Source organism: Chroicocephalus ridibundus, chromosome 7, assembly GCF_963924245.1.
Source record: "Chroicocephalus ridibundus chromosome 7, bChrRid1.1, whole genome shotgun sequence".
NCBI classification, from domain to species: Eukaryota; Metazoa; Chordata; class Aves; order Charadriiformes; family Laridae; genus Chroicocephalus; species Chroicocephalus ridibundus.
In genome coordinates this window covers 502737-518029 of record NC_086290.1, presented here as the reverse complement: position 1 = coordinate 518029, position 15293 = coordinate 502737, and the positions used below count along the sequence as shown (strand labels likewise).

The following is a 15293-nucleotide window of genomic DNA, read 5'->3' as shown; positions in this document are numbered from 1 at the left end:
TGCAGCCTCGCTGTGCGCAGAGGAGCGGTGCGAAAGCCGGACTGGCAAGCTGCTCGAGCAAACTGGTGAATCTGCCCCGCATCCATGCTGGGGTGCCCAGAAGTCTGCTGCCTTTCTACAAAAGGAGAACATCTGGGAGGTTTTTAGGAGGCGGTGCTTTTGTGTACTAGATGTAAACAAGCTAATTGTGCATAGTGCAGGCAATAGGTATTATCTAAAGAGACAGTTAAAGCTGTTAAAGTTAAATGTGATTTACTCCAGCGAATCCCTGCCGTTGCCTGAAGAGATGGTCTCTGCCCCACGGCGTGGGATTGAAAGGTGACTCTCTTTCATGGCCTGGTTTTTGCTCTGATCGACTTTCTGCGTGGTTTGATGAAACCGTTTCAGTGAGCCTCCATGGTAGAGAGGATGGAAAAGCCGCTATTTTCAGAATAATTGTAGAGTATTTCAGGCTAGAGGCTTCAAATTGAACAGCTTTACTTTTTTTTTCCTTGCACATTTGCATCTAGTTTGAAAATGTTAATGCAGGCCAGCCTAGAGCTAGATTGTCACTGCTTCTGTTCTTTTGCCTCTTAAGTAGAGAGTTTCAAAATTCAGCATAGGTGTCAAGAATTTTCTCAGGTGTATGCTACAAGATGAAGCATTTAACAACTTTTCTGAAAAATTATTGAAATGATTGAAAATACATTATTTTGGTCAGAGACTGAAATCTACGGAGAATAGTAGCACATCCTTACTGTTCTCCGCAAGTCTGCTATTAATCTCCCCCAAAAGTTTCAAAGGATCTCACATTAGAATTTTGAGCTATACTAGAACCATTTATACCATTCACAAATCTGTAGTTCTGCAATATCCATCAAAAGGTCATCTCGGAATACTTAAGTCAATTCTCAGGCATTCTTTGCTACAGCAGAGAACTTAAATCTGTAAACTTTTCTCTCGCGTTTAGGAATTTTAAGGAGTTATGTGAATAAGATATGCTGAAATGTATTCCCAAAGCAGCAGAACAAGAGAACGTATTTTCTGAGTTTTTGTTATGGCTACATAGATCTCGGTGTCTTTAATGTGCAGGAGCAATGTGAGGATTAAGAGAGATGAATACAAGGAGGCTTCAAGGTGCATTTATAAATGGTACCAGCGTATGTTGTCTGATTCATCCACCTCTAAGGTTTGTGGGAAGCAGCCTACATCCTTCCTGGACGCAGCTTCGTAGCTGTGGTACCGCAGTGAGGGGCTGTAGGGGATGAGGATTTGGAGGGACAAGGAAAGATGTAGGACAAAGTCTCCCATTCTGGGTGACATCTAACCGCTGGGCGGTGACACAAGAGCCAGGCAATGTAACTATGGACTTTATTGTCTGAGGGATGAAGTCTGGTTGCTTGTTTTCCAATAGCGAACCAGTTATCCATACCCAAAGGAGTGAGTAACACAACTCAGGAAGTATCTTCAGCCAGTAAATCCCAGTCTTGCGTAAGGAAGAAAGAGGTTTTCTTATTAACTCCTCCCGAGTTTGACTCATACCTGATTCTAAGGCTCTCACAAATCCTGCATTTGGTATTTCCTATTCCCATAAGGTGAATATGAGCATCTAAATTGACTTTGTGAGTTCCTTTCCTCAAAGAGCGTGCCTGGAGAGAGGCATGGTGGGGCCAGGGTCCTCTGCAGGGCTGGGCTTCAGAGAGCATCTCCTGGATGGTCCTTTCCTTCCAGCATCACGGCACCCCAGCTCTCGTGCCTGGCCACTGCCTGGCCGTGCAGGAGGTCAGGGAGAAAGAGCGTACTCGTTTGCGATAGCTTAAGTATGTATGTAAGTGTTTGTAGGATCAAAACCAACAGTTGTTTAATCTTGAAATCGAGATTAGAAAATCAGTAACTTTGCTAAGAAATGTGTTAATTGAAAGAACACAGCAGATAAAACAACTGGCTGTGTGGAAGGGTATAGCGCTCTAATTACACCTCTTAACACTGAGATAGATGTACATTTAACACTGATATCTTCATTAATAATTAATTTCATTGGTTTTCATCTGAGTGTTGTTATTAGAGACTCAATATTGCCTACACTTTCTCTTCAGAGAAGTTACCATACCTTTCAACGAGTTCAGATGTATGTTTTCTTCACTGGTTACAGAAACATACTGCAGGTAGTTTGAAGGGTTGTTTTCAGTGCCGGGGTGAGAAGAGTGACAGATAAAATTATGGAAAAGACAAATTGAGATCATCTCACATCTCTGCTCATTAGATCGTATTTTTGTAGAGGTTTCTAGTTGGTCCAGGCGTAAGCATTCATTTAGACAGTAAGCTTTGAAAGTGATCACTTTCAAGGAATTGTCACTACATTTTTATAGTACTTTTGTGGCATATCGTAGATAGAAACATGGAACGTGTACAGAAACTACATCAATACCATCTACTTGCTATTTTCAAAGTATTAAACACACTTCATAGCTATCTCTAATATTAGTTAATAGTGACTTCTCTAGTTAAACAAATGAATTGCCTTTTTCACACGTACTGGAATCGTTAGTGTGCTGCCTCCGCGATAATGAGGTTTGGGATTCTTGAGCACTAATCCCGTCTGTCCTCTCCACGCTATCCATGGCCCAGGGCAATTGGTTTAACTTTAGTGTTTTAATTTACTCTTTTGCAAAAAGAACACCAGAAGCATTATTCCCATTAACTTTTTATTACCATAATTAGTCACTTCCATGGTTTGTTCCGAACAGCAAAGCACTCTGCTATTACATGTCATTCTTTTATGCTAAAAACTGCACACGTGGTAAACTCGTACTGATCCTGGGTGTTCTTGATTTGTTCTAGTATTTTTCACACATCTTGGATTTTGCTACTTTTAGTAACTGCAACAAAATAGTATTTTAAAAATAATCTTTAAATGTCATGCTGCCTGGTTGCTTCTGCCTGACCCTCACGCTCTGTATGTAATTCCGATTTCAGTTTGCAAAGGTGAAGCACAGAAATAGCAATGTGCATCGATACTAATAATACCAAGTTCTCTGCTAATTTGGTTAAGTTTGGAAAGGTTTTAGAAAAAAGATAAGAGAATTTATAATCCTGAAAACTTGAATTTTCTTAAACATCAGTGGCTCAAAATGTAAACTATTTTGAAATATTGTTATTGCAGGCAAAATGCCAGCCCCTGAGCAGACCCCAGTGGTGGAGGAGGCGCTGCCGCAGACAACGCAGGAAACTTCCACAGGCCCAGGCATGGAACCGGAGACCACTGCCACTACCATTTTGGCTTCTGTAAAGGAACAGGTACATGCCTTCTTTTCAGCAATTTAGAAGTTCAGTGTGCGTTGTGGAGTTAATGTTGTCCTTTATTGCATTGCTGGAAAAAAACGTCGTTGTTCCTAAAATGTGTTGCCTAGCGTTGGTATAGTGTATTTTGTAGGTCAAAATGTTAGAATCTGATTATAAAGGGTTCATTTAATTGCATCGAACAGAAGCATCGTTATGGTATTCTGTGTCCTTTGGAATGCATGCACTGTTGTTGTAAATCAGACTTGAAATGCAGGTTTGTTGTTTAAAAAGGAAAAAACAAAAGCTAGCGTAGAATTGATGCAACATTGAGAACCAGTCCTTTTTGTACATTCTGCAAAGCTGTGTACAGTGTTACAGAAATTTGCACATAAAGGTTTTGGTATGATTAATTGTATTTTGTTAAAGAATGGGCTTCCAACTTTGAGTTTGGTTTCAGTTGTCAGTACCAAGGTAGTAACATATTTAAAATCTGCCACACGTTTATGGACATGTATCTTAGTCTCTACAGGGAAAATAAATCTTAGTCTCTACAGGGAAAATAAAATTGTGTTTCAAATCAAGTTCAGCCTTAATTTGTAAAGATCATTCCAGTGAAAAAAATTGCAGTTTAACAAAGAAACATTCTAACTGAAGTTTTGGGGTCTGTTTTTTGTTTTGTTTTGTTTTGTTTTTTAAACCCACAAAGAGAGAAGTAACAGTTTGGCTTTCATTGTCAGAACTAGAAATAATTATCTATCTTGGCTTAATACATAAATTGTAACATCTGAATTTCAGAATAAATCTGCTTTTCTGTCTCTGTTTCAGAACTTCTTTTAAGATAAATCAGTACTTGATCCAAGGTATTAACTGTGTATGCAAACACTTGATGTATTAGTTCTCATATGTTGTCCCATATTAGTGTTTTTAAAAAAGGTGAGAATTAGATTATATGGTCTTGATATCAATGGATTTTATAACCACAGAACTTTCATTAAATAAAAAATTTCTCCAGGATGATGAAATTTGGATCTTTATTTTCATGCCTGAATTAATAGTTTCAAGAGTATTTTAAGATGACAGTAGCAACCCTAATAATTTCTTAGTGATATTAAAACTAATATTAAACCTTCCAACGTGGAGGATATTAATGCTGGAGACTGTTGGGATGGGAGTAATCACAGTCGTCTGGGTTAGAGTGATCTTGAGTCACCTCTCGTCCTCTGAGACAGTAACTTGCCTTGTGGCATCTTAGCTTATTGCAAATGTCAGTTAGAACTCATTTGCTTAATGTGCATTTGTGGTGATTTTAAGTTGGTCCATTTTATTTTGCAGTTCGCAAAGAACATGCCGATAATGGTGGCTTAGTTGGTGAGCGGCACTGCAATAAGCGACAGTGCTGCGATCGCCAGCGATGGCGCTGCTGTGATTGGTCTCCAGAGTTGCCTTTGTGCGGTTTTGACGCAGTAGTGATTGCTTTAGCTGAACATACAGTTACGACCGCGTTGTCTATATCGGGTTGGTACATGATAAAGTATACAGTACAAAGGCATTTGTTAACATCCCCTTTCCTACCCAAGAAATGTTTTTTATCTTGTTCTTAGAAGAAAAAATGATAATGGAGTATTTCTTCATTTTAAAAAGGAGGCTAAAACCTCTTCCCCTTTTCGTTCCTAAAAAGACTATTAAATATGTGGACTAATAAGTAACTCAATTCTGATGAAAAGAAAAAATTGTGTTTAATAGTGAAAGACAAACTTCAGAACGGTAGCCTAACTTTAAAATGAATTTAGAATGAATACAAGGGGTGGGAAGATATAAATTGTACTTCACTCTTGAAAATGATAATGTGAAAGAATTAAGAGCTGAACTGTTGCTTTCTGGTGTTTTTTCTGTTGATAATAATTATGGACACTGACATACTCAACACCCTTCCTGTATGGCAGAAAGCCCAGGACAGAATATTTTCCAGTGCAGTTATTTACTTTGTTAAGCTTGGACAGAAACTACCGTGCTGTTTGCTAGGGCCTAACTTCCTCCTGTGCAGGAATCTCTCTCTATCTGGAGTAACTCTGTATTTGTAAAGTAGTGTTGCCACACCTTAACTTCATTACTTCAGAAACATTTATTACAGTGGAAACACAATTCAGAAAAGATTTCATTGCTGCTTGTCAAAAAAGATTTTACCTTAATAAAAACTTTTAAAATTACTACAGTAGTTCTGAAATAAGTAGATACGTTTATGGAATGACTTAGTTAAGCTTTCTACAGTAGCAGCATAGATACAATTATATAAAAAGTTGCACTAATTAGCCGACAAGCCACTTAAAATGAACTCTCCATTTGTTTCTTTTCCCTATGACCCCAAATCAGTTTAAAGCAACATTTTTACCAAACTCGAGCGTGTCCCCTGAACCGTCTCTCCCGGAGGCCAAATTGGCAGCCAGCTGCGTGCTTCTCTCTTGATTACGTCTGAGGAAAGGAACATTGCAATTCACTTCCAGTGTCATAAAATAACATGTGCGGAACAAGTGTAATCTTTGAAGAAGCTTAGATTTCTACAGCTTTGTAGTACTGCAAGTTCCGTTTCAATGTGCAAACACACGGCTACCCCCACAGCCTCTTGCGGCTCTGGCTGGGGCCGGGGCAGCGTTCTTCTGCCAGGTTCAGGCTGTCTGTGGGTGCGCTTTGGGTGAAAGTCAAGGGAAGGACCGACTCTTACTGGTGTAGGTTTCATCTCTACTGGAGGAGTTCCTTTTTGAATGCAGGGAGATCCTAAAGCTAACCGTAATGAAGCTGAAACGTATTTTGGCCTTTTCTTTTTTTTTTCTTCTAGTGGATTTGATGGTGGCTTGTCAGGTTTTTTTGTGGTGTTTGTTTGGGGAGAGAGTTGTTTTGGTTTCTGTTTTCCAAATGTCTGTTTCGCTTCTAAAATATTACTAAGTTTCTGTGCTATAACAGACAGAAGTATCTTAGGAAAAGCTGAAACAAGTTTTAAGTAAAACTAAAGCGTTAAAATGTATGTGTCTGTATTTCTGAATCCTGGGAGTATTTGGGTAGAAGTTTAGTTGAGTTCTGTAGGGAGTCTCTTGCCATATTAAAAGTAAATTAATTTCATAGTAAAGTAAAAAGTTGTAAAGAATTGTCAGGGCAACATCATAGCAGTAACTGGGGGGGGCGGGATGTGGGGGCAGGTGGTTGCCCGCTACCCCAGGCAGACTTGTGGCATCACGGCTACTACACACGCGCAAGCCGTGTACTGCTGAGTTCGGAACGGATTGCTGCTGAACTGGCAAGATTAAAGGGGATCATTTGGAATTGTGAATTTCCTGCTTAGCGTGTTAGTTTTCCTTTTCGGTGATTGGGCTGAGAGAAAAGGTCTCACAGGAAAAACTACCCATCCATCCAGTTTTCAAAAGTAACACGAATATGCTGGGTTTAATTTCTTTGCTAAGAGAGAAGCACTTGCAGCAGTGGCAGGTTTGGGGTTTTTTAGTTTCTTTGTTCTTTGGTTCCTTGGTCTAGTTGGTTTTGACACCTAAAGACAGACAACTTTTCACCTTTTCTTTTGTAAATAGGTGACAATAGAGCAAGAATGATTGGGTATGCTTTCAGATGAATAATCATAAATCTCTTGGGTTTTCATAGAAGTGTTCACTTTTGTTCAACACTTCGGCAAAACATTTCCTTTTGTATAACTGTATTGAACCATATCATATACTTAGAAAGGGTGCGCTTTACTTTTTGCCCTTCTTTATTGTTTAACTACAAAATTCTTCACATAGTTCTTGAGATGTTTTTATAGGATTTGGGGAGGAGAGGCAAAACCCTATCTTTTTCAGATGGAAGTGGGGGAAAGAACACATTCTCCATACAGCAAAGAGTCTATGATTGCATGATTAAAAACATCTTTGCTAGAATGACAGTACTTTGATACTAAGTTCGGGAGATTTCTTTACCAATTCAGATATGTAGTGCTTTATATCAAGTACTGTGTAAGCCGACTGTGTAGGAATGCTGCTTCAACAAGATACTTGAGAAAAAGACTTACTAAATGCACTGTCGGTAATTAGGCATGAACATTGGACTGTCTCACTCTGAAATTCTGATTTGCATGCATCTAGTGATCAGTAAGTGGATAAATGCGTATCAGTTCTGAAATGAAGGCTGTACTTTTTATTAAATGGACTTCCAAGCTTTGTGTGAGTGAAACAAAAATCTTTGCCAACTTTTTTTACATTACTGGAAGAACTGGATTTTTCCAACTGTCTTAATACTGTGTTCAATTGCATAGGTCATTCTTCCCTATGTATTCTGGGAACTTTGAAGTTTACCGTTTGTGCTGTTTGCAAGCATTTCCAGTTTTGGTGAATCAAGTCTGAGAAGTCCACTTCCCAAGGCTCTTATTCTAGGACAAAATATATACCGCTCATGTCTCAGATGAAATGACTAACTCATTTCCTTAATCAAAATTCTGGGTACTCCTTTATTCATATGAAGGCTTAGAAATTATTTTTTCTTTCTATTACGTACTGTTGGGCTTCTGTGGGGAAACTCCCCTTGAAAAAGAGCCTGCCTAGAACTATGGATACCCCTGAAATATCCTGGAGTATTTATTTATACCTTTTGTAACACTTACGTTTAGATTACCAGGCTCTCTACTCATCGGCAACTGAACGCGGGTGACCAGCTGACAGAGCAGGATCTGTAGCTTTCCCATTTAAAAGCATTGTAACAAACAGTTTCCAAAGAGGGTGCTGCTCAAATGTAGTCAGCGAATACCTCAAGTGGCATTCTTCCTTCCTATCGTTGACTAAGAGTAAGCTTTCCATGAACTGCTTAAATTTTGATCCCTCATCAGCTAGAGCAGCACTAAACTGTTTTACCAGACTAATGAACAATGCAGGCATAAAAGTATTAAGGGCTTTAATGGTCTGCTGCTGTTGAATAGAGAGTAAGCGTGATCAGCCAACAATTGTAGCTGTGTCATTTCACGTCCTGTAATCTGTGATTTTCTTTACCCTGTCCAATTTTTCATCTTTTGTCCTATTTTGAAGGATACTGAGATACTGAAAGCATGCAAATGCAGTTGTGTGCGTGAGTAAACTTTATTTTTACAGAAAATGTTGTGTTTCATCTAATATGGTTAGTTAAAAGCACAGGATATTTTCTCAATAGGTTCTGGTAGAGAATTTAAATATTAGGTCACTACAGTGGGATATTCATATTGGGAAAAATACAGTATTCGGTGTGCTTTTAAGTAGTCAATTGCTTGGTCTATCTTAGAATTACGAATTACAGCATGTGGAAACATGGTGAACGCTGTAGATCAGTGCAGGAGGTTCATGTGAAGAAGGCATAAGTGAACTTCACATTGTTTGTCGTCTTCATTGCACGTTTGTATCATAGAAATGTCCAACGTGTAATTGCCTTCTTTTAGCACCATTTGAACTTTCATAGGCAGTGGGAGTTGCGTGGCTCTGCTTTGTTTGTTGCAGTTGATTGAGAAACAGTAAATGCAAGGTAGAAGTATTCCTCTCAAACGCTGGCTACGCTTTCTTAGATCAACTTGAACTACTGGAAGAGGCTCGACTGAATTGTTCAACAGGCAACATTTTTATAATTAGGAAAACACTTCATAGTTCAGCTTACAATTGCCGCCTTAATATTTCACGGAGATCATGACATTTGGCAATCGAAGCAACTTGGCATATCCCAGCATTACTACAACTTGAAATAACACCCTGTCCTAGCCCTGTCTTCTACCGCAGCAGCCACTGACAACCGGTAGAAGCCAAGAAGCTGCAAGAGATTCATCTCTCTGTCCATGGCATTGTCTCTCTCAGATGGCCCACCTTGCCTGATCCTGCTCTGACTAGCCAGGCACGTACCATTCAAAAAGAGTTTGTGAGCTGTCTTCACTGCTTGTGCTATCGCTGCTGATTCTTGCATAGCTGTCACTAGAAAACCTTCAGTTAGCCAGTTAGACCACTGTTTGTTTAAAGTTTTAAGTGTACCTGTGTTTTGCCAGAGGTTTTCCAGTCACAACAGGGCAGGAAGAACGTAATTTTGGTTTGTCAACATTGTGAATGTAGACTCCTCGTTCTCAGCCATGTTACTGAGGGATGCAGATAGAAAGCCCAGAATTGCCTCTAAACCTTTTTTGATTATCCAAAGCCTGCAACAGGAGGATGACGATCTTTATGGTCAGTCATACAAGTTACATCCCAATTACTTACCTGTTTTCAAATATTTGCTGTTAATAGCCCAGCATAGTGTGTTGGCAATTGTTTTGACTTGCCAGGGAGCCACGAGCCTGTTAGAGGTACTCAGCTTTCAAGTGAAAAGAGTATGTTGTTTTCAGGATTGGGATAACTTGTCTCATCTGTATCTTGTGGCAGTGAAGATCTTAAAGTGTCTTCTTGAGTGAGATCTCAACGTCATTGCAGGCGAATTCCCACTTGGCGTGCAGAGCTTGCCAAGTAAGAGCCGTTACTGGTCAGCTGGGGTGTACACTTCGACATCCACAGAAACTTCAGCCTCCGAAAGGAAACTATACAGCTCTAAAATTTGATAGCTTTTGGGTTTCACTTATGGAAGCTTGCCTGCCTGCAGCCGTTACGATTGCCTTGCCAAAGCAAGTTGCTTTCTTCTCTTTCTTGAACCATGTATATGCTTCCTGTTCCTTAAATGGAGCTGTATTTAAAGCTAGCGTTTTTTGTAGCTTTGTGTTAAGAAATATGGTCTGTGGTTTTGCAGTGGAATTTAGGTTATGCATACAAAACCTGTAGTTTTATAATGTGATTAAGTTTAGTTACTGCTAAACAGGTGGATAGAATTACAGGGATATTTTTTTCCCTCAATGTGTATTGAATAATTTTGAGAAAAAAAAAAAAAGTAGCTCTGGGCCAAGGCATTGTAGTGTGTATGGCTGAGAAGATTTGGTTGGTCCTTTTGGTGCAGTACGGCAGCATATTCTGTAATCTACATCTAGAAATTTAGTATGTTCTTGCCCCATAGATGTTCTGCAAATGAAAACAAGCTTATTAGTTGTTTTATTTGACTCTTGTCATGTCATTTTGTCGTAAGCCAGCACTATAAAAATCAGCGAATTGTGATTTTTGCCTAGGGCAGCAGCTTCTCTGTGTTGCTAGCAGCCAGCATTGTATGGGAGCATCCTGTTCGAGGAGCGTGCTCTCCCACTGCTTGCAGAGAAGCTGGCTAGAGAAACGCGTTCAAAGAGATTCCTGGAATAGATAGTGTACTGTCTGAGAGATAAACGTCATGGTGGCAGGTCTCCATTCAGAGTGGTATAAAACGTCATTATAAGGAAGCATAGACTATGAAGGTGATCAATGCACTTATTTATTCCATCATTTATCAGCAGTCCTTGCTAACTGCGGAGGTCCCCGTTGACTGGCATCCTAGCAAATGTGTCGCCCATCCACAAGAAGGGCTGGAAAGAGGACCCAGGGACGTACAGGCCTGTCAGTCCGACTTCGGTGCTGGGGAACGTCATGGAGCAGATCCTCTTGAGTGCCACTACATGGCACATGCAGGACAACCAGGTGTCCAGGCCCAGTCAGCATGGGTTCCTGAATGCCAGGTCCTGCTTGACTAACCTGATCTGCTATGACAAGGTGACCCGCTCACTGGATGAGGGAAAGGCTGTGGATGTTGTTTACCTGGACTTTAGTAAAGCTTTTCACGCCGTTTCCCATAGCATTCCCCTGGGGAAGCTGTCTGACCATGGCTTGGACAGGCAAACACTTCGCGGGGTGAAAAACCGGCTGGGTGGCCGGGCCCAGAGAGCGGTGGCGAATGGAGCTAAATCCAGTCGGTGGCCGGTCACGAGTGGTGTGCCCCGGGGCTTGGTACCGGCACCTGTTCTGTGTAACGTCTTTATCAACGACCTGGACGAGGGGATCGAGCGCACCCTCACTCAGTTTGCAGAGGACACAGAGGTGATTATTGGAATGAGGCGGACCTTTATTTTTCAGGCGAAGAACTTGAATGTACTCTGATGAGTTCTCAGGGAGGGCGGGAAAGAAACTGTATACTGATCAATACTGTATAAAGAAAGTACACTACGAAATGAGAAAAATATGGCATAACTTCATCTTTCTGTATTTTATCTTGATCCCTTTTCTCTGCTGCAAAAAAATAGTATTTTCTGTAGCTGTTACATTTTTATAGTGTTTTAGAGAAGACTTTTCTTGTATTGGTCATTCTTTTACTTTCAATGGGGCTTTTTTGTCTTCTAAACCTGTAATTGTTTTACATGTGTAAAATGTAAATCATTATTGATTTTTCTGATGATCCCAATTATCTGGTTCGTCTCTTAAACACCTTTAAGACAAAAGTGTGTGTGACAAATTAGTTGATAAAACTGTGATTGTGTAGACGCAAGCTTGGTTGACAAACCCAGATTTTATTTTCCCTCTGATTTCTGCCATTGTAACTGTTGGAACTGGAGCTTTGTCTTGTTTCCTTTGTTACGTGCTCCTTTTTAATTGATTTACTTTATGTAAAAAGTCTTTCTAGACAATGTCAACCTTCTTTGAGGATTTGGTAATTCACTGTAACTTTTTCCTTCTGGAACGCAAAATGGCAAACGTTACCTAGTGATAATATTTGCCTTATAAAATGCTTTCCTGCAGAAACAGATGTGAGCTGGTGTGAAGGACTGTGTTAGAGTGCAGGAGAAGACAGTACAGGGAGGAGAGAGCCCAGATGAGTATGTATTCATAGCATCTATTAAGAGTATGTTTTCTAGAATAATGTTATTTTCATTAATGCTTCTGCCTGTAATGAAAAGGCAAATTAATAGACTGATTGAATAGAAGCAAATAATGGCTAGCGTATGGGGGCTTTTTTCATTTAATTAAAAGACCAGTAAATAACAATAAACAACTTGAGTCTTGTGTTCAGATTCACAGTTTGGATCAATGACATTGCTATTTAAATATTGATTTAAAAGTAAGGAGCAGGAAACAGCTTTAAACATAGGGTAAATGTTTTATATTATTTCTGCAAACAAGCAGTGCAACACTGTTTATTTTAAAGATTTATGTTTGTTACATGCTATATAATACATCATGTGTTACTTGGGAGAAAGCTTGTCTTGCTGAAATTCGCTTCAAAACTTGCAGAGCTTCAGCATCTGAACGTTTTTTGGAAATCGTGGCATTCTCCACTAGCACGTTAATGACTGGCTGGTGAATCAGCTTTTAGGTGGATGTATTATCTGTATTCAGACTTAAAGCTGGAAAACAAATTCTTATTTGTAAATTTCTTTGATTTTTTTTGCTTAATACACTTTTTAATATTTTTCTCTCCAAAACGCAAACCGTCCAAGTGAGCTGACTGTGGGTACCTCTTTGGTGTAACGTGAGGTTGAGTCGTGTCAGGACCTGCTCTCAAACTGTGACAGCTGGGTCTGCTGCTGGATGCACTTGGGAGTTGTGCAAGCCTTCGGATATTATCCATTCTTCCTATGCCGTGTACAGGCCCGTGAGATTTGCTGTGGTCCACAGGTTATCATATTCATGAGGTTTTTCATATTGGGTCTCAGAATTAAAAGGATTTAGCTTTAGAATTCTGTCTAGAAGCAGGTTTTAATAAATTCCAAGTTTAGGACATATGTCCTAAAATGTTCTTTCAAGTCTGAGCATTGACTGTGCTAACCTTTTCGGATGCTGAAGCTTGACAGTAAACACCAACCTACTGGAAGGGGTGGCCAGGGGGAAGTTGAGGACCACATCTCTCTCCCGCTGCTCCCGTGGTTTGCATGGTTATTTTTAACAGAACTACAGAGTTTTCTGTTCTGGTGAACTGTTGTTAGTAGAGCAATAGTAGAAAAATGCATGTTCTGTAGATGGCTTTGTCCTGTGGCAGCAGTGGGCGAGTTCCACGTCCTGGCGGCACAGTCTTGCTGGCCAGTATTTGGAGTATGAGGGCGTGTGTTTATTCAGTTTGGGTAGTGACCTCGGAGACATGTCTGAAAAGTCCACAATTCCTTATATCATCTGGGAGGGGCAGGAGCTTGTGTGGCTTATCTTTACCAGGGCAGTTTGCTGTATGGAGCTTGAATCAGACTTGCAGAACTAGCTTTCTCTTTTTTTTTTTTTTATTTTACTTTATTTTTGTCATCTAATATATCGAGTCGTTTTGGCAGTACGGCAGCTGCAGTGTGACATGTCCCTCAGCTGGCTTCCCGAGGAAGTCAGTGCTGATTAGCCCTCTGTTTGGAAGTTCTTGGAGGTAATCTCATTGTGTAGAAAAAACTTTATCCCTACTTCTGCAAGGTAAATCCTGCTTTAAGAGTCGCTTTTTAGTGTACTGTTACTCTGACCGCCCTCTTGCTGTGCTGAGAAGGCCTCCCGGAGCGGAGCTGTGAGAGGCAGAGGTACCCGCAGGCTGCCGAGAGCCATGGCTGCGTTGCTGAGCCGTGCTTCACCTTACTGAAAGGATGTACAAACTGCAAGAAACAGCGCTTTCAGGGACCATCAATGACAACGAAATATTTAAGCCTCGTTCCATGTAACGTAAGGTGTGAAGGAATAGTTTGCATTAACTATATGAGCGAAGGTGACTTTGCATGCAAGGCATACAGTTGCATGACTTACATTCAGGGAAAAAAACCCTTATTAGTAGTTTGCACTTTAAAGTTAAAGGAATGCTTCCGTGCTGTATTTGACTTGTATACAAGACTTGCTTCATGAGATTATTAAGTATCAGCATTCCTCTATTTTTAAATAGTATTGAACAGTTTACTTAAACTTCAGGGGATGTAGAGTATCAGTTTGAAAAATAATACAATTGCTCTGATAGAATCCTTTTCTGTCATGAACAAAATCAAACTGTGGATGAAAACACGACTAATGTCCCTTGATGGCATAGTATAGTTTTCACAGTATCATATTTATAGAAAATGCTTCCAGATTTTAATAAGATGCAAACAGTCTGTGCAGCGCTTGTGTTCCCCTGCCGTCCTCCGAGCATCACCTTCAGCTTCTGAAAGCCTTCTAGAGGCTGAGGTTTGGTACCTTTGACCAAGAGATAAAACAAAAGCTGAGATCAGGAAAGGTAAAATAGCACATGTCTACACTCAGCCACTTTGAAATAATAAATTTTAAGTTTTTGAAGACCGAAGTCAGAACACAGCGTAAGTTAGGATTTGAAGTTTTGCAGTGGGAAGGGTTAGGATACCATAGTTTCCAGTATGCCTCTGTTCTAGATGAAATTGAAGACTGACTTTTATAGGCACTGATTTTGTTAGATTGTGGCAAGATAAGGAGATACAAAAATTTTAACTGCAGGAGAAATAAAATCCACAAATGCTTAAACATGTTTTTCCCTTTGTAATAGGTGATAAATTAATATTTGCATGAATCACTGATTTTAAAAAACCATTAAATTCCCACTTTAATCTTCTAATAGTTTATTCCACTAAGGAAGAGTCAAAACAAGAAACATGATTGTGACGAAACAGTGATTGTTTCAGAATTAATACACACCCATATTTTAACATCAAGAATGCTTTTCTTTTTATTTTGAAATTTCAGGAGCTCCAATTTCAAAGACTTACCAGAGAACTGGAAGTGGAAAGGCAAATTGTGGCTAATCAGCTAGAAAGATGTAGGCTTGGAGCAGAATCACCAAGTATCGCCAGCACAAGGTACAAGTCCTGATGACTTTACTTTCCTATGTCCCATAAATTAAAGGGCTTTTTAGTGGTGCTTATGTCCTACATACGTATATTGTCACTGATAGTTATTCAGCTGTTAATATGTGAAGTATTAAAAAAAGATGCAAATTTGCTGTGAAGAGTTATGGGACAGTTTAAAGAGGCCTCTCTAATTGTGGATTACATTTTTCAATATAGAGTATGTAAAGCTTTAAATATGTTGAAGTTTGTTTTTAAGATTCAGCCAGAGAAATACAGTAGAGTTATACTTATTTGTATCAAAGTAACAGTGCTACTTAAATGCAGTACTCCAATTATATTTTTTCCTGAATTAATGATCTAGTTT

At 39.6% G+C, this 15293-nt stretch overlaps 1 protein-coding gene across 6 annotated transcripts in view; it reads left to right on the top strand.

The window, feature by feature from the left end:
- The window catches only part of PKP4 (plakophilin 4), an 85090-nt gene that overhangs the window by 22401 nt on the left and 47396 nt on the right, over positions 1-15293 (top strand). For 5 of the 6 annotated variants that reach the window (XM_063340898.1, XM_063340894.1, XM_063340897.1 and 2 more), the window contains 2 exons: positions 3143-3276; positions 14826-14938. In XM_063340898.1, the coding sequence (XP_063196968.1) occupies positions 3148-3276; positions 14826-14938 (242 nt within the window). In that variant the 5' untranslated portion in view covers positions 3143-3147. Of the gene's footprint in view, positions 1-3138; positions 3277-14825; positions 14939-15293 lie in introns of those variants that run through there. The other variant, XM_063340899.1, reaches the window with a different exon arrangement.